At 41.8% G+C, this 25983-nt stretch overlaps 1 protein-coding gene across 1 annotated transcript; it reads right to left on the bottom strand.

The window, feature by feature from the left end:
• Positions 1-906: 906 nt before the first annotated feature.
• On the bottom strand, positions 907-23386 carry arhgef49 (Rho guanine nucleotide exchange factor 49; the record flags this gene model as incomplete). The annotated part of the gene is made up of 6 exons (XM_079562695.1): positions 23226-23386; positions 7932-8145; positions 7653-7849; positions 5456-5830; positions 3843-3988; positions 907-1750 (listed from the first exon to the last, which is right to left on the bottom strand). Exons 1-6 carry the CDS (start codon positions 23325-23327, stop codon positions 907-909), a joined length of 1878 nt encoding a protein of 625 aa, XP_079418821.1. The 5' UTR covers positions 23328-23386.
• Positions 23387-25983: the final 2597 nt, after the last annotated feature.

Raw genomic sequence — 25983 nt, 5'->3', positions numbered from 1 at the left:
GGACATGGTTAACCTCTTAACTCCCGCCTGAACCGAGAGGATCTTTTTCCTCATGTCATCAGATTTTTTTTCCAACATTTTTTTTGGGGGTATTCAACTCCTTTTTGTAACTTTTTTGTCATTTTTTTTATCACATTTTTGTAAATTTTTTTGTCACATTTTGGTCATTTTTTCGTCAATTTTGAATCAATTTTTTGTAATTTTTTTGTGACATTTTTGTCATTTTTTTGTCCATTTTTTGTCAATTTTTTTGCAATTTTTTGGTGACATTTTTGTCATTTTTTCGTCAATTTTTAATCAATTTTTTTGCCACATTTTTGTCATTTTTTCGTCAATTTTTCATCAATTTTTCGTCACTTTTTTGTCACATTTTTTGTTACATTTTTTGTCAATTTTTTGTCATTTTTTTGGTCAATTTTTAATCAATTTTTCGTCACTTTTTTGTCACATTTCCATCATTGTTTTCGTCTCAGTTTTGTCGCTATTTTCACACCTTTTTTCCCAGAAGCTTTTGGACTGGGGTAAAGCCAAATTGCAGAAAATGTGCTCGGTTCAGGCGGGAGTTAAGGGGTTAACTTTAAGGATTAGGATTATTTGTATTTTTAGACAAACCGACTCATAGATCTACACAACATCACAGCAGACCGTCCCTCCGGAGCATACGATCTAGCACTAACCTTTCCACAACTTCCTCCCGCCTCGCTAGGCCACGCCCCCCAGTACAACGCGCTGCCGTCTGTATCTATCACCAACATCCTTTTTTTTTTTTTTTGGTTGTCCAAGTATCTTTGAACATCGTAGAGCACTTGTCGCCGTATAAAAAAAGAGAGTCCTTTCTTTTTAAATAGGTAAAAGTCTAAGAGTCAGAAATGCTATTCGTTGTCTGCGCAGCGAATCGGCCCATTCTCAAGATCTGGTCTGTCCCGTGCTGATCATTATATTGGGCAAAGCGTTCCGCCGCTTCCTCCACGTCCCCAGGTCCCGCGTGTACCTCTTGATCTGGTGGAACCACTGCTGCGTCCGCGACCTGTCCGACGCGCGGAAAACGAAAGCCTCGCGCTTTATGTCCAGGATCTCGAAGGTGTCGTCGCACTCCGGGTCCGTGGACACCACGCAGTTCCCGAGGCGGATCGGCTCCCGCAGCACCGCGAACTTCCCGCTGCTCTTGTCCTTGATCAGCACCAGGACGCCATCTTGGACGCTGCCGCCGCCGCCGCCGCCGCCGCCGCCGCCGCCGCCGACCTCCACGTGCGGCCCCGTCTCGGCGTTCCCGGCGCCGTCCCGGTTCGTCCGCACCATCAGTAGGCTCTGGACGTTCTGGAATTTGAGGCCCTTGCTGCCCTTCTTCACCCACTGTCCGTCGGCGGGCTGGGACAGCTGCAGCGGGCCCTCCATGACGAAGCGCGTGTGCTCCCGCGCCCACCCCACCGTCTTCATGGAGACCTCCCGCATCTCGATGTTGATGACCTCGCGGTTCTTGCGGCTGTCGCGGCGGAAGGAGCGCAGCGACCAGGAGACGCCGTTGCCCTCCTGCTTGGTCTTCATGTTGATGTGCTCCAGGTGGGACTCCACGCGGGACTTGGCCTCGCAGAGTCTGGGGAAGTCCGGGTGGCACTCGGAGGTGACCTTCATGATGCGGCTGAGGAGCAGCGGGTACTTGGTGACGCGCTGGAGCGGCGCCATGAGGAAGGAGCGCAGGTTCATGCGGCGCAGGGCCGTGTTGTCGTTCTGCGAGACGTCCAGGAAAATCCTATGAGAAAAACAAAATGACAAACGTTAGCTGGTTTAGTTCAGCTTTATCCCATGGTCTGGGTGAATAATGGATTCTGATTGGCTGGTGCATTATTTTGGTATAACCGCACACGTAGTCCGGTAGTTAAATCACTGGGATAGATACAGACGGCATCCCTGGAATCGCCCATATATGGTCACTTTTGAAAACAGTTAAGGGGGAAAACAATTTTGAAAAAATGTAAACTTCCTCTAATTATTCAAAAACTTCTTTAACAAACGCTGAATTATGAAAATAGTTTCTACTAAATAAAGAAACAAAGACATGGGGAGGAGCAAAGTGGTTCAACGGCCCATAAATACATGAATAACGGCGAATGCTAACTTGATGCTACATGTTAGCATCGGGCTAATGCTAACGGTTAGCTAGCGCTTGCTACAACTGCCGTTTTTTCACTTTTACTGAACAATCTGCTGTGAGAAAATATCCATATGGGCCTGATTTACCCTTGACTTTATTTATGTGATAAATAAGTTGATATTCCACCAGAAAATGGCTAAAAAGAGTGAAAAATGGTGTTTCTCTAAAGATTCTATTTTCCCCCTCGGTGAAGCCACGCCCCCTTCTATGACGAGATGCCGTCTGTATCTATATCACTCCGCTGTGGCGTCGCCATAGCAACGCATGACACAGCTGAATCAGATAAAGGCGTAATTAGTGACTGACAGGAACGTATGAGATGGATTTAGTGTTTGCTAAATGTTTGTAGAGGAGAGTGAGCAGCTAGGTTAGCTACTGTTAATAACATATGAGCTTTACATTTCTATTGGAAACGGTTAAGGCTATTCATCATTTTCAGGCGTACATAAAATGATCCTGCATTGAAGCATCTTTGTCTGGATTAGTAAAGTCAAACATAAAAGTTTCAGTTGGGCCCAGGTGTGAGCGACTCCACCGCAGCTGTTTCCATAAACAGTTGAGCTGGTTGAGCTAAGCTAGCTTTAGCTTCAGGTTAAACCTTGTAAAAGGTAAATAACTCGTGCCCACGAGTGCCGCATATCGGTGTTTCCTTCCAGGGAAAAGTGTTTCCGGGTTAGTCCTGTTGTGTTGTGATTCTGTGCTGATGTTGTGTCGTTGAGCCTGACTGAGATCCTCGTAATAGCTGCGGAGAATGACTCGCTCTGAGACCAGCCTTCAGTGACCGGCTAATAACCCACACAAAATAGTCCCGTAGTCTGGCAGATTTAGTGACTTTAGTCAATGAAAAAAACATTTATTATAAATGTTACGTTTGTGGGACCCTGGTATAAGCGGATTAAACAACGAGGAGCCGCGTTAGACGTTATAATGCAGGAGGAACAACACTGTGTCGGGCGTTAGAACCGTCTAATGCGGCTCCGAGTTGTTTAATCCTTACGTAATGGAGCACAACAGTCCACCTTGTCCACTTTATTGTAAGGCGTAATAATACCAGGAGTAGTTCGAAATCCGCGCAGTAATCTTCACTTTACTGTGCGGATGCCAAATTACTCCTGGCATTATTACGCCTTACAATATAGTCCCCCCTTTTATCCGCTTAGAAAATCCACATTGTTTAATTGTGTGTAATTATACTTTGTAGTGGAACACTTCACGTAACCATATTTAAATAGGGAAAACGTGGAAGAGCTTGGTAGCTTCTATCTTGACCTGTTTTGGAGCTATAGTGGAGAGAGGGAGAGGCTAAATGCTAACGCCGTCTGCGCTGTGTTTACGTGACTGAAGATCAGACAGGCTCTAAAGAACTCGTCTAAGCTAAGGTAAGAACATATCTCAGTGTGTAAAAACAGTGGCCTGTTCCTTTAACGTTATTCAGCAAAATTCTGTTGTAACTTTATAGATAACGTTTTGGATAAATGTTGCTCCACAGGAAAAACCCTCCTAGTTTTCTTAAAAAGTGGTCGTCTTGCCTCGAACAAGCCGTATCCCTGTCCGAAATATGACTCATTGCTACTTCCAAGCCTAAAAATAGTTCTCCTCATAAATGAGTTATGAGCTGCAGTCTGCTCCATTCATAATTTCACAGAGACCAGGCACAAAACAGAGAGGAAATACACGTATGTTTGTGTACCGGAGCAGCTCCTTCTCCTTCTCCAGGACGTTGAGCGTGTTGACGGACGTGGACTGTTGAAGGCAGTAGGTTTGAAAGGCTGGGAGCATATTTACGAACTCCAGGAAGATCTCCCCGATGTACACAGTCAGCAGGTCCTCATCGCCCTGAGAGAAGACGAATTTAGTATCACATGCCCAACGTCAGTCTACAAATCAATCAATAAATAAATAATCACACAACATTCAGTCAACATTTATGTGTATTGACCTGTGTATGAACTGTATATCGTGCCATCATTAGACAGAAGGTCATCATCATTATCCCTATGCCAGATACAGACCTAGAAAAGTAGACAAAATGTATGTTCTTGTAGTAATACAGTATTTTTGGTGATAACTTCTATTACTATTATAATCATGTTTGTCTGTGTGCCATTTAAAGGGACCATGCGGAGTTTAAAACTGTTAAAATTCAGTGTTTTCCTCCCCCTACATGTTCCAGCCATGTCCTAATGTGTAGAATGAGCCCAGACCTGTTCACCACAACTGCCTCTAAAATCCTGCCGCTCAAAAAGTTGTCACTTCGGGTCCAAAGAGCCGTCATGGACGAGCGTAACCTCTTAACTCCCGCCTGAACCGAGAGGATTTTTTTCCTCACGTCATCAGATTTTTTTTTCCAGCATTTTTTTGTTGGGGATTCAACTCATTTTTGTAACTTTTTTGTCACATTTTTGTCACATTTTTGGCATTTTTTGGTCACATTTTTGCTATTTTTTGTCTAATTTTTATCACATTTTTGTTATTTTTTCGTCATTTTTTTGTCCATTTTTTTGTGACATTTTTGCCACATTTTCATCAATTTTTTGTCACTTTTTTGTCAAATTTTTATCAATTTTTTTTCATTTTTTCGTCAAATTTTTATCCAATTTTGGTCATTTTTTGTCACATCTTTGCAATTTTTTTGTCTAATTTTTATCTAAGTTTTGTTATTTTTTCATCCATTTTTTGTCAATTTCTTGTGACATTTTTGTCACATTTTTGCCACATTTTCATCAATTTTTCATCACTTTTTTGTCAATGCTTTCAAATGAGGCGTTACACTGGCCTACAGGATTTGGGTAAAGCTGAACTGGAGAAAATGCTCTCGGTTCAGGCGGGAGTTAAGAGGTTAAACGCTCAAAATATTCAGCACCTGTGTCACACTCGGTCATGTTAACAGTTTGGGATACGATCTGGGTAGTCCTGACCTTTAACCTGGACCAGCATGCTTTGCACTCGGTGCGATGCCAAATCCGCTTATTGTATTATATTGTATTGATGACGGGAGAGTATGACCACTGCACAAAGCCTTCTCCAGCACATCCCAAAGAGTCTCAATGGGGTTAAGATCTGGACTCTGTGGTGACTAATCTATGTGTGAATATGATGTATCACGCTCCCTGAATCACTCTTTCACAATGTGAGCCTGGTGAATCCTGGAACTGTCATCTTAGAATAAGCCTGTGCCATCAGAGAAGAAGAAAACCACTGATGGAATAACCTGGTCATTGAGGATGTTCAGCTGATCTCATTCTTTGGGCTCATAGTGTTGCTGAACCTAGACCTGACCAACTAGTGGACAGTGATACAGACCTGGTCAAACGCCTGGTCGATGCTGTCCTGCAGGTGCTCGGTGAACTTCTCGCTGACGTCGATGAGCTCCTGGACGTTGGCGAACACCACGCTGAGCTGCTCCGCCGTCAGCAGCCCCGCGCTCTGCATGGGGCAGTAGAACTCCTCCTTGATGATCCGCAGGTCCTCGCCGTAGCTCGACTCCGTGTTCAGGAACTCCAGGATGGCCTCCTTCCTCTCGGTGCGGAGCTTGGAGCAGCGCTCGCACATGCGCTCCCCCCGGTCCTTCACCGCCCCGTCCTTCACGCCGCAGTCCGGGCACGGCTTGAGGGAAACGACGGGTCTCTTCCAGCTTCGGGACAAACCGGGGCCGATCCCGCTGTCTGTGCGCTCCACCTGAGGAGAAGAAGAGTCTCAATGAGGGGCGGTCTGGGACTTAAAAACGGCCCTGGACTCTGACCAGTGTGGCCCAAGTTACCGTAAATGCACACAGCACAAATACATATTGACATTACCCAAATCTAAAAGCTCCTGAACTGGAGAGCAACAGTGCAACGCCTCATTTGAAAGCTAAGACCTCCAAGAGTGATTGCAACTTTTTGTTATGATTTTTCATTACTCTTGTGGCTTTGTCATTGTGTTTTATCACTTTTTTGCGGCTTTTCTGTTGCTTTTTTCATTGCTTTGTTGCTGTGTTTTTGTCTCTTTTTTGTTGTTGGTTTTTTGTCATGTTTTTGTCACATTTTGTCACATTTTTGTAATTTTTTTGTAATTTTTGGGTCAAATTTGTATCACATTTTTGTCACATTTTTTCAAAAAAAAAATTAAGCAAATTTTTGTCATTTTTTGTCACATTTTTGTCATTTTTTTGGCACATTTTTGTCATTTTTTTAATCATTTTTTCTCGCATTTTTTCGTCAATTTTTTAATCAAATTTTGGTCATTTTTTTGTTCACATTTTTGCAATTTTTTGGTTATTTTTGTGACATTTTTGCCACTTTTTCATCACTTTTTTGCCAATGTTTTCTCACTTTCTTGTCACATTTCCATCATTCTTTTCGTCTCAGTTTTGTTGCTATTTTCTCAGCTTTTTCCCAGAAGCTTTTGGACTGGGGTAAAGCCAAACTGGAGAAAAAGTTCTTGGTTCAGTTTTTGTTGGTTTTTGTCACGTTTATGCCACGTTTTTGTCACATTCTTTGTTGCTTTTACGGCACATTTTTGTCCCGTGTTCATCCGCGTTTTCGTTTTTCTTTTCCTTTGAGCTTTTAGATTTGGGCAAAGCTCGGTTAAGGCGTAAGATTAGAGGTTAAGGAGAAAATTGAGAGGCCAAACCAGTGGCCCTTCTGTGCTCTTCCAGAGTGGACACATGGCCAGTCCGCCCCTGGTCTCAATGAGTCTTTTCACGGTTAACTTAAGGGTAAAGAAATAAATGTAAGAAAATGTAAAGGATGATTAAGTCAGAGAGATTGTCAGCTGTAATCATTATTTGGATGGAAAAAGGCTAAATCTCCCTCCAGCACAGAACCTCTGGCCCCCAAGATGATTTTGAGAAATATTATTATGCAAACAAGAGTTAAACAACCTGTTAAATTACCCTAAAAATGTGAGAAATAGCATCAGTATTTTAAAAATGTCCTGGCAGAACGTCCCACTTCAGAACATAATGAAGGCTGGTCTCAGAGCGAGTCATTCTCCGCAGCTATTACGAGGATCTCAGTCAGGCTCAATGACACAACATCAGCACAGAATCACAACACAACAGGACTAACCCGGAAACACTTTTCCCTGGAAGTAAACACCGATATGCGGCACTCGTGGGCAGGAGTTATTTACCTTTTACAAGGTTTAACCTGAAGCTAAAGCTAGCTAGCTCAACCAGCTCAACTGTTTATGGAAACAGCTGCGGTGGAGTCGCTCACACCTGGGCCCCCCCAACTCAAACTTTTATGTTTGACTTTACTAATCCAGACAAATATGCTTCAATGCAGGATCATTTTATGTACGCCTGAAAATGATGAATAGCCTTAACCGTTTTCAATAGAAATGTAAAGCTCTACAAACAGCCTAAGATTAGTGTCAGTTCATATTTCAGTGTTCTCTCTTTTGTTAATAATCAGGGTTAGTGTTGAAAATGTATCTCTGTATCTATTCTTTATTCCTCTAACTTTGCTGAATTCTAAAGACAGTGTAATGCTCATTTACAAATGTAGACCTTCACCTCCGCTCCCTTGCCCCGTCTGGTCCTGCGGGGGGCGCTCTCCTCCTCGTCCCGGTCGTCGCTGAGACCCACGACGCCGCTGTCCGAGCTGAGGCTGCTGATGGTGCTCCAGCGGTGATGGGCCGAACGCGCCGCGCCCAAACCCGCCTGGCGCTCCTCCCCCGGGGGCTCGGAGCGGCCGCGCAGGGCTGCCGGGGCTGGGGGGGGGAGACACGGGGACGAGGAAGTCAAGTTATTCATCCATTTAAACATACAGGACGAGGTAAGTTCTGCCCTCACCGCTGTCCCGCTCTCTCCGGTGCAGTCTGGACGCGGCGGCGATCTTCATCTCCAGCTGTTTCCTCCGGGACGGGTCCGAGGGCATGGGGTCGCTGAAGTGCGGCCGCAGACGGCACTCTCCCCGGGCCCCCGAGGCGGAGTCCGAGAGGCCCCTGTCCCAGAGCTCGTTGTCAGAGTTGGAGCGCCGGCAGCCCCCTCCGCTCACCTGCACCGCCTGGAGAGGGACAGGGCAAAGGTCAGCAGGGGTTTGAGCATACAGTAGTTTTATATTTAAAGGGATGTTTCAGGATTTTTGACATAGGGCCTCAATTCCTCGTTATCCAGAGTGTTGCTGATTTCTGGAGATATTTTTTAAAATAATTTGTGCAGTTCTTGTATTTGAAGAGTTTCGTGGCGCTAGGCTAATGCAAGGCTTGCACATTTCTATGGTATCAGCTAGCCTGCATTAAAAACAGTGTGACCCGCTCCACAGAGCACCTGAGGCAAATCACTTATAACACCAGACTAACCATATAAATGTCTGTGTCCATAGAGTAGTTTTAACCATTTTGCCTTTAAAGAAGGTTTACTTCGCACATCTCTTTGTTTTAAACAGGTGCGTAAGAGAAGGCATAGAGGCTAAAAAAGGAAAAAAGGAAAAATCTCTCGCACACTGTATACTTGCAACACCAGTGTTCCTTTATTAATGCAACGTTTCGGCCAGTGGCCTTCGTCCGGCAAAATGTTTTTTGTGAATGAGAAGCCATCCTTTAAAGGAATAGGCCACCGTTTTTCCATACTGAGATATGTTCTTACCTGAGCTTTGACGAGTTCTTTAGGACCTGTCTGATCTTCCCCCGTGCCTTCAGTCACGTAAACACAGCGCAGACGGCGTTAGCATTTAGCCTCTCCCTCTCTCCTCTATAGCTCCAAAACAGGTCAAGATAGAAGCTACCAAGCTCTTCCACGTTTTCCCTATTTAAATATGGTTACGTGAAGTGTTCCACTACAAAGTATAATTACACAAACTTAAACAATGTGGATTTTCTAAGCGGATAAAAGGGGGGACTATATTGTAAGGCGTAATAATACCAGGAGTAGTTCAAAATCTGCGCAGTAATCTTCACTTTACTGTGCGGATGCCAAACTACTCCTGGTATTACTAGAAAATCCACACTGTTTAATTGTGTGTAATTATACTTTGTAGTGGAACACTTCACGTAACCATATTTAAATAGGGAAAACATGAAAGAGCTTGGTAGCTTCTATCTTGACCTGTTTTGGAGCTATAGAGGAGAGAGGGAGAGGCTAAATGCTAACGCCGTCTGCGCTGTGTTTACGTGACTGAAGATCAGACAGGTCCTAAAGAACTCGTCAAAGCTCAGGTAAGAACATATCTCAGTATGTAAAAATGGTGGCCTGTTACTTTAAAGGGGTGTGGCCTGCTGCATCACAGGAAGCTGTCATAACGGCCTATGGCTAAACATAGGCAGCATATGTACAACATTCATCCAAACACAGAAAAACAAAGCCAAGATATAGTGAATAGAGCAGTCAAAAATATACATATATACAGAAAAATATATATACAGTAAAAACTTTTTAGTGGCACATGCAATACATATGGGAAATGGATATATAAGACTGCTCAAAGATAGAGAAGATCTGCCTAACCATTTTGCATTTAAAATACCTTATATTTGAGCAGCATCAGCTTCGTGGTTGTATAAGCTACGCGGCGGCGGAGTGATCTGCTAGAAAATAGTCCCTCAAAATGTGATCATTCATGTGATGCAGGTCAAGTTATATTCCAAACATGACTCTATGGACACAGACATTTCTATGGTTAGTCTGGTGTTATAAGTGATTTGCCTCAGGTGCTCTGTGGAGCGGGTCACACTGTTTTCAATGCAGGCTAGCTGATACCATAGACATGCACTAGCCTTGTATTAGCCTAGCGCCACGAAACTCTTCAAGCATAAGAACTGCATGAATTACAAAAAAAACATCTCCAGCAATCAGCAACACTCAGGATAACTAGGAAATGAGGCCCTATGTCAAAAATCCTGAAATATCCCTTTAAGGCTAAATAAACAGTTTTCAAAGTGAAATTAACATCTTTTCATGAGAAAGAGTAAGATTTTTTATGTTCTTAACATTCACCCCATGTGACCCCAGCAGCCTATAGTCCTGGTAAAGTCAGGAATACATTTTTTGTCACTTTTTCGTCCATTTTTTCCTCACTTTTTTCACATTTTCATCATTGTTTTCGTCTCAGTTTTGTCGCTATTTTCACACCTTTTTTCCAGAAGCTTTTGGATCGGGGTAAAGCTGGAGAAAATGTGCTCGGTTCAGGTGGGAGTTAAGGGGTTAAACAAACATGAAGGTTTATTTGTAACATGTAAACGACTGCACATAGGTTGGTCTGTCCTGTTCCTGTATCTCGTTTGAAAATCCCCGGCTCCGCGGCTGAAAATCCTGCCTTTAATTACGACCTCTGAGATTCTCCCTCTCGTTTTGACGCGTTACATAACGATCAGAGCAGATTTGAAGTGTTGCCCTTTCCGTGTTTACAGCTCCGAGACTTGGCAGACGATTTGTGAAGCGGCTCGGTTTGACTTTTCTGACACGAGCCGGGATCACAGATAAACGTTACGTAAGGGCTTCGTCACGGCGGCTCCTGACAGCGGTGACGAAGCGCCGCCTTTTCCAGCCGCTACGAGGTTTTTGTTGTATTTTTAGACTTCGTGGCTTCAAACACTTCAAACTAGCGGGGATTCCCACTGTGACGACCCGTTAATCCGATTACACAACAGCCAAAACAATGCAGCGAGAATACTCTGAGGGATTTGTTAGGAACATCTTTCGAAAACTCGATTTGACGACTGCTTCTTGATAGATTTATTATTGTGTATTTGTTTTGTGAACCATAATAATAAAGCATATCTACCCAAAAGGACAACAAGAAAGAACTAAAGCAGACCATGGAGGGAATGCCAGTGATGTCACACCATAGCAACAGCCCCAATGGAAGCATGAACAGGTTGAATGAGAGGGGCCCCAAGATTGACCCCTGAGGGACTCCACAGGTCATGCAAAAAAAAAAAAAAAAACGCAACTCTTAAAGAGGGAGTATTCTGCTTTTTTCAGTCCCATAGCACCAGTCTATATCACACTACAATGATGACCAAACCTTCTGTTGGTCTGTAAATGCAGTAAATTAGAATAACTGCCTTGTATAAAATTGTTCTCGCAAAATGGCTGTAGCGAATAGGGTTGGGCGATGTCCCCTTAATTGGCCGTTGACGATGTTTACAGTGAATCATCGTGATGGATGATATCGTCCATTTCTCATTATAAGCATTTTTTAAAGGCATTTACAGAGCCTATATAGAAGCTGCATATTACTATGTATGTTAGGAAAACGTGAGATTGCAGATAAATGGATCTAAACTAAACATGATCTGAACACAGTCACGGAACACGACTTTTGCAAAAGAAATGTGTTAAAACTCGTGCGTAAAGTGTGAGAGGAGAACGACTTATTCAGAGCGTCAACTCCTCAACTCCAAGGCTCTTATCACACTAATACAAATGTAAATCAGAGCTTATTATTTGCATTTGCTCAGTTTTAACGCAATGTTTAAGAAACAGTGGGTGAACGGGACAATATTTAGAAGTTTGCTTCGTAGCCACGTTTTTGAAGCTGCTCCATGCGCCGCCCGATCTGTGAGCTCGTAACTTCGTACCTCCTGCACCGCCTCTTTCCCTCCTCTCTCGGTTCTTCGTGAGAATAATCTAAACCCATGCACGCTCAGCTAGCTCCGATGTGAGAGCCATCTCATCATTTTAAAACGGTTTAAGTTTCCGTACGCAGCAAAGCAAAACCACGCGCTGTTAAACTTTGAGCTGCAGAGAGAGAGCTCCGCGCGTCAGAAATAGAGCAGCTGCGTCTTTACTTTAATAATTACGGCTAACACATCGTGGCTTCTGGCAGGTACTGACACTAGCGCGCATATTAGTTATATCCGTGATTTAATTTACAGTGAAATCCCTGCAAAGTTTGTAGGTTTACAAGGCCTACAGAAGATCAGTGCCTGTTTCTGACAGGAGGGGGCATCACAATGGTGGCTCTACATCATGACGTTGGTCGTCCATCACGATGGACGATCACTGTTTTACATCATATATGACCAAGTGGGATGTTCTGCAAAGGCATTTTAAAAATACACCATAAAAATACACTATTTCTCGCATTTTTAGTGTACTTTAACAGGTATTTGATCCCTTATATTTCAGAGGCTCTGTGCTGGAGGGCCGGATTTGGCCCCCGGGCCTGACGTGGTCTCCCCCTGCCGTAGTATTTCTATTTTTGTCCTCTTTTTGTTTAGTCTTTGTTTAAAACGACTTCAATAATCATTTTGTTGAGTTTTTGTCACTTCTTTTATTGAGTTTTTGTCACTTTTTTGTTGAGTTTTTGTCACTTCTTTTATTGAGTTTTTGTCACTTTTTTGTTGAGTTTTTGTCACTACTTTGTTGAGTTTTTGTCACTATTTTGTTGAGTTTTCGTCACTATTTTGTTGAGTTTTCGTCACTATTTTGTTGAGTTTTCGTCACTTCTTTTATTGAGTTTTTGTCACTTCTTTTATTGAGTTTTTGTCACTTCTTTTTTTGAGTTTTTGTCACTTTTTTGTTGAGTTTTCGTCACTTCTTTTATTGAGTTTCTGTCCCTTCTTTTTTTGAGTTTTTGTCACTTCTTTTGTTGAGTTTTTGTCACTTTTATGTTGAATTTTCGTCACTTCTTTTATTGAGTTTTTGTCACTATTTTGTTGAGTTTTTGTCACTACTTTTTTTTGAGTTTTTGTCAAATTTTTGTCGCTTTTTGTTGTTCTTTCGGGACTTTTTTGTTGCTCTTGTGTGGCTTTCTCTGGGTCACTTAAAGACGATGTTTTTTGTTGCATTATCTTCTCATTTTTGTCACCATTTTTCTGCTTTTTTTTTCCAGAAGCTTTTGGATGTAAGTAATGCCAAACTGGAGAAAATGTGCTTGGTTCAGGTGGAGGTTTGGAGATTAAATTATATAAATGACTTCCAGCAAACTAATTTTAAAATAATTTACCTGGTTCACTCCTGTCATCAATGGGTTTTGACTGAACAGATACAGGACATTGCCCGACTGCATTATTTCAATTGCGAGTCTTCGTTTGCATGTCGTTATTACGAACAGCCAGGCTTTAATACGCGTGTCCGTATCCAAACCCCGCACTAAAGCCGCCCAATTTCCACCAGAGCTTTCACTAAACCAGGTCCAGATTAAAAACGTCCACACGCTTCTCCCCAAACATGGATTTCCTCTCAGCGCTGTCATTTCACGGTGGCAGAAATCCGATTAGAGATTATAGCAAAGGTAGAAGTGTCCTCTCTGCCGCAGACGGAAATGTGCTGGAGTCGCATTTTTAGGGGCGACATGTCGAGTAACAGCAACAAGAAACAACCGAAAAATGTCGATGCTCGAGCTAAAAACGTGGTGACTCCATTTTGTGCCACGCGAGTCTTTGAGAGTCCAAGCCCTGACATTTAAACAGACATATTTCAGTCTCTTAAGCTTGAGTTTGACCATTTTCAGGTTTATTTTAGGCTGTGTTTGCAAAGAAATGCCAAAAGTTTCAGTCACATGGAAGACATCAGGGATTTGGGGATTTATTGGTGGTTATTTTAATGGATTTATGAATATTGTGTCTTCCTTTGTTCTAGTTTAGATCCAGTTTTAGGCTTGATCATGGTTTGTCCTGGTTTGAAATGCGTCTTTTCATAATCCTAAGTCTTCACTGGGAAAATGATCATCTTAACCTCTTAACACCCGCCTTAACCGAGTGCATTTTCTCTCGTTCGGCGTTACCCAAATCTAAAAGCTTCTTGACTGGAGCTGATTGATATAATTGTTTTCCTTGCGTTGTTGCCGTCACTTTCTCGCGCTCTTTGTCATTCATTTTGATCACTTTTTTGATGAGTTTTTGTCACTTCTTTTGTTGAGTTTTTGTCACTTTTGTTGAGGTTTTGTCACTTCTTTTATTGAGTTTTCGTCACTTCATTTGATGAGTTTTTGTCACTTTTATGTTAAGTTTTGTCACTTCTTTTATTGAGTTTTCGTCACTTCATTTGATGAGTTTTTGCCACTTTTTTGTTCAGTTTTCAGCACTTTTTTGTTGAGTTTTTCTCACTTTTTTGTTGAGTTTTTGTCACTTTTATGTTGAGTTTTGTCACTTCTTTTATTGAGTTTCTGTCACTTCTTTTATTGAGTTTCTGTTTGCCACATTTTTGTCGCTTTTTCTTGTTCTTTCGGGACTTTTTTGTTGCTCTTGTGTGGCTTTTTTTGGGTCACTTAAAGACGCTGTTTTTTGTTGCATTATCTTCTCATTTTTGTCACCATTTTTTATGCTTTTTTTCCAGAAGCTTTTGGATTTAAGTAAAGCCAAACTGGAGAAAATGTGCTTGGTTCAGGTGGAGGTTAAGAGGTTAAATGAGATAATAATAATAATAGAATTAAGGTTCTTTATGTTTATTTTGAGTCGGTTTGAACTCATCTAAGATCAGATACAAATGCTAATGTCAATGGAACAGAGCCGTTTTTTTCTACAGGCAAACTATGCAAGTTGCTTAGGGGTTTAGGGGTTAGGTTTCACTGATTAATCAACACGTTGTTTCGGGGCCTTTTTGTCTCAAATGAGTTGAATCCACACGGTTCTCACGAGCACAGTTACTTACAATAACTCTGGTTCTCTGAATGAGCACAGTCTAACACAAATTGCGTTGCTCACAGGCTGATTCTCAGAGGTCAGACAGAAATAACCGTCAGGAGCAGGTGTAGTTTTAAATCAGCGCTTCCCAAACTGTGGGTCAGGGACGAGAGGTGAGAGAATGGGACCATTTACCATTTTAAAAAGTTGGGAAATAGACTATAGTCGTCCTAAATCCCAGTCTGACAGTGGCTTAGTGGTTAGTGGTTCTCACACAGGGGGCGGGGCCTGAGTTGAGGTCATTATGTTCCTCTTCTGCCCTGCACGACTGCACAGTGGAACTGTTTCTGACCGTTAATGGATTCGCTCTTCATCGAATAACCATGAGGCATGTACTGTAGGGCCCCCATGTGGATTTTTGCTTAGGGCCCCAGAAGGGCCAGCACCGGCTCTGCAATGGAACAAGCTTAAATCCCACTTAGTGTTGAAAGAATCATAAATACAGGCTAGTTTAGCAAATCCAGAGTCTCTTTGTCGTCTCTTAAAATGGCACCCGGGAACAAATGGTTTGGATAACAGGAGCTCCACATTTAAATCCTGATCACCGTGTGGAGCTATGAACAAAAGGTTAAACGATAAAGGTCGTTCCTCGCCCGGGAGACGTTGCACTGCATACATTAAACGTGTGAGATGCTGCGGCCGGAGCTTCAGCATCTTCAGGGCTTTTCCAGACACACTCGGCAAACACAAAGGGAATAATTCATGCTGCAGCTCTCGCCATCTGCCGTCTACAGTCTGGTCTGCTCCTGGTCCCGCCTACACCTGCTTAAAACGTGCTTTCATTCAATGTTGGCCGGATTTAGACTCAACCTATGAGGCCAATATTTTGTGTGTGGTAATGAACTGCCAAACTACACTCACAGCAGTTTTATTATGTACTGCAGATATTTTATTTCATGACACAATGCACGATACGGTGATACACAAGCGGTATAAACCTTAAATATGTTCAACTTAGAAACCCGGTTGACAGATCCTACACTGCAAAAAGTAATCTTGAAATAAGTGACTCTAATTTGAAGAAATCTTAGAAATCTGTCAATGGAGCAGGATATTTACACCAGTTACAACAGTTTTTTTCAACTAAATTAAGATTTTTTTGTATCTAGTTTTGAGTGTGATGATTTCCACCGTTTTTACATACTGAGATATGTTCTTACCTTAGCTTTGACGAGTTCTTTAGGACCTGTCTGATCTTCCCCCGTGCCTTAGCATTTAGCCTCTCCCTCTCTCCTCTATAGCTCCAAAACAGGTCAAGATAGAAGCTACCAAGCTCTTCCACGTTTTCCCTATTTAAATATGGTTACGTGAAGTGTTCCACTACAAAGTATAATTACACAAAATTAAACAATGGGGATTTTCTAGTAATACCAGGAGTAGTTTGGCGTCCGCACAGTAAAGTGAAGATTACTGCGCGGATGCCAAACTACTCCTGGTATTATTACGCCTTACAATATAGTTCCCCCTTTTATCCGCTTAGAAAATCCACATTGTTTAATTTTGTGTAACTATACTTTGTAGTGGAACACTTCACGTAACCATATTTAAATAGGGAAAACGTGGAAGAGCTTGGTAGCTTCTATCTTGACCTGTTTTGGAGCTATAGAGGAGAGAGGGAGAGGCTAAATGCTAACGCCGTCTGCGCTGTGTTTACGTGACTGAAGATCAGACAGGTCCTAAAGAACTCGTCAAAGCTCAGGTAAGAACATATCTCAGTGTGTAAAAACGGTGGCCTATTCCTTTAAAGGGACTATACAGAGTTTAAAAATGTTAAAACTAAGTATTTTCATCCCCTTACATGTTCCAGCCATGTCCTAATGTGTAGAATGAGCTAAAATCCTTCACTGTCACTCATTAAAAACATGGCTGAAGTGTTGCCTTGGCACATTCACGTATTTCTGAGTAATCTGTAAAAACTCTGATGGCGGCCATTTTAGGGATAGGTTTGCCTGAGTCCTCCTAGGAACGCCCCCACCTCCTGGAGACGCCTCCGAGCTTTCGTCACCAGCCGAGTAACCAACCACTGCTCCTCAGCAGAACCCCCTCCCCACTGATGCCACAGACAGCGTGTGGAGGGGGCGTGTCTAAAGGCTCAGAGGTTCTTAAAGAGACAGAGGCCTATTTCAAGACATTCACTACAGCCATTTTGAGAGAGACATTTTATACGAGGCAGTTAATCTAATTTACTGCATTTACAGACCAACAGAAGGTTTGTCATCATTGTAGTGTGATATAGACTGGTGCTATGTGACTGAAAAGAGCAGAACACCCCCTCTTTACTGACTGAAGGCTAAATACTGATACAAATACATGGACATTTCCTTTGTGTTTATATTGTCTTTAATGTACGAGACTTTAGACCCTATTTAGGGATTGTAACATAGTTTAGACCTCGTTTAGTCCTTGTTTAGTTCTGGTTTTGTCTTGCTTTCCTGGCTTAGTTCGTGGTCTTTGATTGAGGTTCAGGTCTGATTCGACTTTGACATTACTGTTTCCTTCTTCAGACCTGGTTTAGTTCTGGTTTTAACCCAATTCAGTCCTGGCTTAGACAACGTTTCAACCTGCCTCGATCCCGTTTACTCTCACTTTGATACTTTTGGCCTGATTTAAAGTCCTGGTTTGGTCCCAGTCTCGTCCTCATTCTTCACTTCTGGTAGAGACTTGACTTAGTCCTGGTTTAGATCTGGTTCAGTCCCGTCTCCCTCGATGCTCTGTAGCCTCGAGCGATGACGTGACGCGCAGAATAGCAATGCCGAGTTCGCAGTTGCAGCCGTCCATTTAGGAGCTTATCCTCCGCTCTTCGCCACATCCTCCCGTTTGCACAACATGCCGTTTCTCCCAGAGCTCTGTGGTCTGTCACGTACAGGCGGCTCTGCAGAACCATCTGAGGCTGGAAAAATGCTTGGTTTATGCTCACGTCTAAACAAACGGCTTCACTACAATATGCAAAGTCTATCGAATAGATCAGCCTCGGGTCTAAAGCTGCACAAAACATTATCTCCGGGTGTCGAAACTAGAAGTCGACCATTATGGGTTTGGATGAAAAGTCTGCAATAAACCACAAATGTGTAAAGCCAGGCTCATTGTGTGATCATCGTAAAGGCTGCTTCGAGTAGTTGCTGCTTTATTGACGTTATTTGTGCATAATATGCTGCCTGTTTTCAATGAATGTTGTGAAGGTGAAGGTTGTTAGCTTGTAATACTGCCTTAGCTCCGGGAGAAAACCACTCGGCTACGAATAATAACGTAATAACGTAATAATACCAGGAGTAATTTGGCATCCGCACAGTAAAGTGAAGATTACTGCACGGATTTTGAATTACTCCTGGTATTATTACGCCTTACAATATAGTTCCCCCTTTTATCCACTTAGAAAATCCACATTGTTTAATTTTGTGTAATTATACTTTGTAGTGGAACACTTCACGTAACCATATTTAAATAGGGAAAATGTGGAAGAGCTTGGTAGCTTCTATCTTGACCTGTTTTGGAGCTATAGAGGAGAGAGGGAGAGGCTAAATGCTAACGCCGTCTGCGCTGTGTTTACGTGACTGAAGGCACGGGGGAAGATCAGACAGGTCCTAAAGAACTCGTCAAAGCTCAGGTAAGAACATATCTCAGTATGTAAAAACGGTGGCCTATTCCTTTAAATTTAGTAATATTTTGCAGGTTTTTCTTGGGCCCATTTTCTCCATTTTCTACACTGTCATCGTATTTTTTTGCCTCATATTGTAGGTCTTCCAACAAGCAAAAGCACCAAGCAAATATGTTTTAGGGATGGGCCGATTCCACATGCTTGTACTCATTAATGAGGTCCCGATACCAGAAACCGACACCACTTGACGTGCGGCCGCCGCTGCTCTCCGCTGAGGACAGAAAATAGCAACAAACTGGAGAATTGTTTAGTGTAAATCCAATAATCCACATAGAGCTGACTTTATTACAGACGACACTCCCTGGTCCAGATCCTGTGGCGGTCACGGGGCGGCGCAGGCTCTTGGTGAATTATTTTCCGAGTGGCGGCGCTATATGTGCCATTCGCCTCCGCCACCTGTGAGGGGGCGTCACAAGAGGAGGCGACTGCACTGATGGAAACACGGCTGACATTCACTTCCTGGTTTACATGGCGCTGTCTTGCGTTCTTTCTTAAGCCTTAGGCTCTCACAGGTCAAACTAAAAACTTTATTTACCCCATCGTGAGCTAAACGATGTCACGTCTCCAGAGAAAAAGAGCTACAGCGTCCGCTGTGGCGCGGATCGGCCGCGCTCGGCGTGAACGCGAAGCAAAACAAAAGCTCATGTTCACCCCCCACTCCCACAACCACTCTCCTGGAGGCGGAGTCGATCTGGTTGGAGGAAAATGTGTGTCTCCACCCACTTAAATGTGCTAAGTCTGGAGAGGAAGATCACAAAGTGCTGCTACTGAGGCAAAATGTCACGCTATCGTCTGCGTTTTGATGCACAAGATCGGGCCCTTTGAGTCAGAGTCTGTGCTGGATTTAACCAGAGCTGAAGCATCTGCAGTGTTTACAAGATACAGGCTAATGTTGCTAACGTTGCTAACTAGCCGCTAGCTCGCAGTTTTGGCGATTCTTGTGCCCTTTTATGCCCAGGGGTTTATTCATCTGAAAAACTAACCCAGCGACTAAAAAGTCCTCAGAAAATCCACACTAAAGACATACAGCATGTTTATATTGAGGGAAAATGAGCTGCAGCAGAACAATGAAAACGCTGTAGCTACTCGCTAAGTTACTACAAACACATGAGAAAATCTACAGGAGCTGAAGAAAAGACGGAAATACTATTGTTAAATAAAAATACATAAATGAATAAAGCTCAGGCATTGGGAGCTTTAGGACATGGGCTTTTCTGTCTATGATGGACAGAGACATAAAAATGAAAAATTATATTGAATAAAACAAAACAAATAAAATGGCATCTGTTCAATTCTGATGTATCCATTTTCTTCCGCTTTATCCGGGGTTCTGATTCTGATTCAATTCTGATGTAACTTTCTCTTAAAAGTGTCGCCTAATAATATGTTTTCTCCAAACTGCATCGCTGTGAGCCGTCTCGTGTCTAATACTCCTGTGCGTGTAACGTTCAAACTCACTCAGCATTTTTTACTCAACACTTGTATCAGCATTAAGGTCTATTGAAACACGCATCACTTCCTCTCTTCAATCTTCTGCCTGCATCGCCGCCTCGTCTCCAAACTCCTCCACAAACCGACTGAATCAAACCAATCAAACCAATCAGTTTTCAGCACGTGCGAGCTCATTAAGGCAACAGTAAAATGCTCAAAGACTCTTCCCTCTCCATCCGTCCTCTCTCTGCACTGATTCCAAATGCATCTTCAAATATTCATGGCTGATTTTAATCACCACTTGCAGCTCGTGGCACATGCGAGACCATTAGATGCTAAAAGGCAACACTAAAATCCCGGTGTTACTTCCTGTCTCTGTCGGCGCCGCTTCCTTTTTCCTCACATCCCTCACATCCCTCTGACAAGCCTTCATTCTTAAAACCCAGGCACATGACAGACATTAATCCAGTGTTTCCCAACAATTTAGGGATACTTGAGCACTTGGCAGGGGGTACTTGGACCCCAGATTAACCTCTTACCACCCGCCTGAACCAAATGCATTCTGTCCTCTTTGGCTGTTATACAGGGCTGTGTAACACCTCATTTGAAAGCTAAGACCCACAAAACTGATCTTTTGCCTCGTGTTGTTGCTGTGTTGGGTCACCTTTTTTATGTTTTTTTTTAAATTTTGGTCACTTTTGTTGAATTTTTGTCATTTTTTTGTTGAATTTTTGTCATTTTTTTGTTGAATTTTTGTCATTTTTTTGTTGAGTTTTTGTCATTTTTTTGTTGAGTTTTTGTCACATTTTTGTTGAATTTTTGTCACATTTTTGTCACTTTTTTGTTGAATTTTTGTCACTTTTTTGTTGAATTTTTGTCACTTTTTTGTTGAATTTTTGTCACATTTTTGTTGAATTTTTGTCACATTTTTGTTGAATTTTTGTCACTTTTTGGTTGAGTTTTTGTCACTTTTTGGTTGAGTTTTTGTCAGATTTTTGTTGAATTTTTGTCTTTTTTTTGTTGCGTTTACATCCTTGTTTTCTGAGTTTTTGTCACATTTTTGTTGAATTTCTGTCATTTTTTTGTTGAATTTTTGTCACATTTTTGTTGATTTTTTGTCACATTTTTGTTGAATTTTTGTCACATTTTTGTTGAATTTTTGTCACTTTTTGTAGAATTTTTGTCACATTTTTCTTGAATTTTTGTCACTTTTTGTTAAGTTTTTGTCACACTTTTTTCCCAAGAAGCTTTTTGATTTGGGTAAAGCCAAACTGGAGAAAATGGCATCCGTTCAGGTGGGAGTTAAGAGGTTAAGAAAGGAGGTGAAACTGAGTAGAATTTCGATATTACTATTAAAGAAAACGTAGGCCGCATTCACACCTGAGACTCAGTTCGATTGGGGACCAAAATTACAACATTCTTCCAGCTTTCCAACTGGTGAGGTTCACGTTCACACCTCTTTTTATCAATCATCTTTAAAGGGACTATACAGAGTTTAGAAATGTTAAAATTACGTATTTTCCTCCCCCTACATGTTTCAGCCATGTCCTGAGGCAAGGGTAGGTTCCTTGCTTCAGTGTGTCCTCTGTGCCTCGCAGGCTTTCCAGAATCTGAAATACCTCGGCACTAGCAATCAAACTCATGCACTAAAGCCAGTTCGTGCTAAAGCATAGCCCAGTGGTTCTCAACCTTTTAGAGCCGCGACCCCCATTGTAACAGTTAATTAGGATCGTGACCCCCACCCGGGTCAGACCATGGGAAAAACAGGGACATTAACCCCTTAACTCCCGCCTGAACCGAGCACATTTTCTCCAGTTTGGCTTTACCCCAATCCAAAAGCTTCTGGAAAAAAGCTGTGAAAAAGCAACAAAACTGAGACGAAAACAATGATGGAAATGTGACGAAAAAGTGACGAAAAATTGATGAAAAAGTGGCAAAAATGTCACAAGAAATTGACAAAAAATTGACGAAAAAATTACAAAAATATGATACAAATTTGACAAAAAAATTACAAAAATGTGACAAAAAATGACGAAAAAATGAAAAAAAAAAGTGACAAAAAAATGACAAAAATTTGACAAAATTTGACAAAATATGTACAAAAAATTGACAAAAAAATGACAAAAATATGATAAAAAATTGACGAAAAAATAAATAAAAAATGTGACAAAAAATGACAAAAATGTGACAAAATTTGACAAAAAAATTACAAAAAATGTGACAAAAAATGACCAAAAAATGATAAAAATGTAACAAAAAAATAACAAAAATTGACAAAAAAAAATAAATAAAAAATGACCAAAATTTGACAGAAAATGACCAAAACAGTTACAAAAATGAGTTGAATACCCAACAAAAAAATGATGGGAAAAAAATGTGATGACGTGAGGAAAAAGATCCTCTCGGTTCAGGCGGGAGTTAAGAGGTTGACCTATACAACTCTTAAAAAACAAAGAAAAAACGATGGCTAAAACAAAAATGAATTAAATTTAGAACAAATAATGGCACCCTGGTAAAACAGCATGTATGCTACAACACCATCATAATAATATTAAAATCTATATGCTCTGGCGACCCCCCAAATTTGAGAACCCCTGCCATAGCCTATGGGTAAGACAATAAGATCTGTATTATTTCCCTGCACCACAACACTGAAAGCTGTCTAGACTCTCAAACATCCCCCGGATCGTCTCGCAAAGTCGACTCACCAACACATTCCCCTGCTCTACCTGGCACACATCCCACTATTGCGATACTGGCTGTGCATTTCCAGCTCATTCGAGACGACGGGCCGTAAATCTGCCCTCGAACGCATCACCGCAAGCCGTCTCGCCGTTCGAAACAGCCTCTGCAGAGCCTGGTAAACCCTCCGCGCGCTCGCGATTCCCAGCACGTGCAAAACCAAGCGTGGAGAATCCAAAGTCAGCGTTTAAAATCTGAAGAAGTCGCACATTATGTCATCTGCCCGGACGCTGCACTGCTTTGGCTTCCTGCATCCCTCTGCGTAGGCTCACCAAGTCCCACCATAGCCCGTTTTTGCAATTCCCTTCGCATCCTTCAACCACCTGACATCAAACCCAGCAGTGGAATCCATTGAAATGCTCACATCTGGTCGACCCCCCTCTCTCCAAACTCTGCCTGATTGAGATTTTCAGCACATGCGAGGACAAAAATCCTTTGAAACACCCGCACGTCATGTCGTCTCGAGCCTCTGAAACATCCTTCCCCTTCTGGCAAACTCCGCAACCTTCTCGCCTGGAAATCCAAAGCCGAAATCTCTCGAAACACCCGCACGTCCAGCCATCTCCACGCTCCCCGACGCCGCGAGCTTTCTCTCCTCCCGAACTCTCCCCCCAAAAACGTACCGCGTTTTTCCGCCGAAACCTTTCCTTTCTCAATCCTCAAAAGAAAAAACCCTGCAGAAATACTCACACATGGCGTCGCTTCCTCGCTCGCCTGCCGCGTCCTCTCCCCCCGCTCTCCTCCTCCTTGCGGTCTCGTTGCAGGTGTCTCGGTGCCGGACGTCGTCTCCATGGCGACGGGGGTTGGCCGAGAGGCGTTGCCACGGTCACCGCATCCCTCCTCTCCATCCCGCTCCCGGTCCTCGCTCTCCCCGTCCTCGTCTTTGGGGGGAGTCGAGGCGTGATCGGGGGGAGAGGAGAGCGGGACGCCGGATTCGCAGGAGATCTCGGCGCTGCAGCTGGAGATGGGATGAAAGGGGAGGGAGGGGGGGAGGAGGGGGGGAGGGGAGGGAGAGGTTAGACGTGGGGGAGAGCTCAAGATCGAGGCAGGGAGCCACGGCAGTTTCATACTTTCCTGTCAATCATGTGTGTGCAACGCCAGGAAAAGGAAAAGAAGCGAAACTGCGGCAGGTTTTTATAGGGCTGCTCGATTATTGAAAAAATAATGATCACGATTATTTTTGTCATAATTGAAATCACGATTATTCAAACGATTATTTGTTGCCTTTAAAAAAAAAAATCAAAAAAGTGACAAAAATCCAGAAAAAAAGACAAAAATCCAGAAAAAAAGTGACAAAAATCCATCAAAAAAAAAGACAAAAATCCAGCAGAAAGACAAAAATTCAGCAGAAAAAAGACAAAAATTCAGCAGAAAAAAGACAAAAATCCAGCAGAAAAAAGACAAAAATCCAGCAAAAAAGTGACAAAAATCCATAAAAAAAAAAAGACAATAATCCAGCAGAAAGACACAAATTCAGCAGAAAAAAGACAAAAATCCATCAAAAAAGTGACAAAAATCCATCAAAAAAAAAGACAAAATTCCAGCAGAAAAAGACAAAAATCCAGCAAAAAAGTGACAAAAATCCATCAAAAAAAATGACAAAAATCCAGCAAAAAAGTGACAAAAATCCATCAAAAAAAAAGACAAAAATCCAGCAGAAAAAGACAAAAATCCAGCAGAAAAAAGACAAAAATCCAGCAAAAAAGTGACAAAAATCCATAAAAAAAAAGACAAAAATCCAGCAGAAAGACAAAAATTCAGCAGAAAAAAGACAAAAATCCATCAAAAAAGTGACAAAAATCCATCAAAAAAAAAGACAAAAATCCAGCAGAAAAAAGACAAAAATCCAGCAAAAAAGTGACAAAAATCCATCAAAAAAAAAAGACAAAATTCCAGCAGAAAAAGACAAAAATCCATCAAAAAAAAAGACAAAAATCCAAAAATTAAAAATTAGGAAAAAAAAGTGAAAAAAAAATGAAAAAAAGCATTTGAAAAAAAAATAAAAATAATTATAATAGATTTTTTTTGCGATTATGCTATTTTTGTAATCGTTTACTGTTGTAATCGAAATCGTAATCGAATTTCGATTAATTGCACAGCCCTAGGTTTTTAGTCTCCTTTCTATGCCCACACTGCAAAAAGTAATTTTCTAGATTAGTTTAGATAGTCTCAATTTGAGCATAATAATCCAATTTTTTGTTGTTTTAACTCGTTAAGATGTAGTTGGGCATTTGTCCTAGATTATTTCACTTGTTCTGAGATGTTTCTGACTCGTTTCAATACATTTCGTCCTTATTTCAGGTCATTTTCTTTGCCAATGGGGTAAGAAAATTGGTCTTATCTCATTGGCAATTTAACTTTCTTATTTCAAGTGAGATTTACCCTAGAACCAGTCTGAAATTTCATCAAACTAGCAAAAATAATCTTGGTCAGATCAGGAAAAAGGTCTAAACAAGATATATTTCCTCAATTCAAGTCATTTAAGCCAATGCTTGATATTCACTTTTCATGAATCGGCTTCATTTTCAACACTATTTACATTGTTTGATTCTCATTGAAGAGATTACACTGTGAATGAACACATGGGATTGAAACAGAAAGGTTGAAATGACTCAAAATTGATTAGATATCTTGATTTCTTCAAAATTGCCACCTTTTACACTGCAAAAAGTGAATATCAAGCATTGGCTTAAAGCAGTACTAAGTAACTCTTCCCCCTAGAGGCCATAGGCGCAACTGCAGGTGTCGTAGCAAGTTACGATTTTTTAACTTATTAATTGTCTTGGAGAGTAAACACGACGCTGACAGGAAAGGCGAAGGGAGAGAGGGTTACTGTGCATCCAATTATACAATGGAAATATTTTTTTTCACTCAAACTCGGCTGTAAATACTGTTTAAAGTGACGTTAGCCCGCAGTTAGCTTTGCCCGTTAGCATGTTAGCTTCTTCTTCGTGATTACATTAGTGTGTATTGGTGGCTCCGGTCCCCAGAGACACCAGGGGGCGATGAAAGACCCTCCAATCATCCCATAAACACTTGTATCACCCCCACAGGGACTACGGAGAGGATTTATTAAGGTAAACACGTTACTTAGTACTGCTTTAAATGACTTGAATTGAGGAAATGTTTCTTGTTTTGAGCGGTTTTCACTCATTTAGACACTTTTCCTGATGGGACCAAGTTTACTTTGCTTGTTTGAGGACATTTCAGACCAGTTCTAGGGTAAATCTCGCTTGAAATAAGAAAGTAAAATTGCCAATGAGATAAGACCAATTTTCTTTCCCCATTGGCAAAGAAAATTACCTGAAATAAGGACGAAATGTATCGAAACGAGTCAGAAACATCTCAGAACAAGTGAAATAATCTGGGACAAATGCCCAACAACTTCTTAACTCAAAACAACTAACATTTGGATTATTGTGCTCAAATTGAGATGTTTATACTGATC

The sequence above is a fragment of the Gobius niger genome (assembly GCF_951799975.1).
Source record: "Gobius niger genome assembly, chromosome: 9".
NCBI classification, from domain to species: domain Eukaryota; kingdom Metazoa; phylum Chordata; class Actinopteri; order Gobiiformes; family Gobiidae; genus Gobius; species Gobius niger.
The sequence above is the reverse complement of the archived record's forward strand: the minus strand, read 5'-3'. Positions and strand labels throughout refer to the sequence as shown.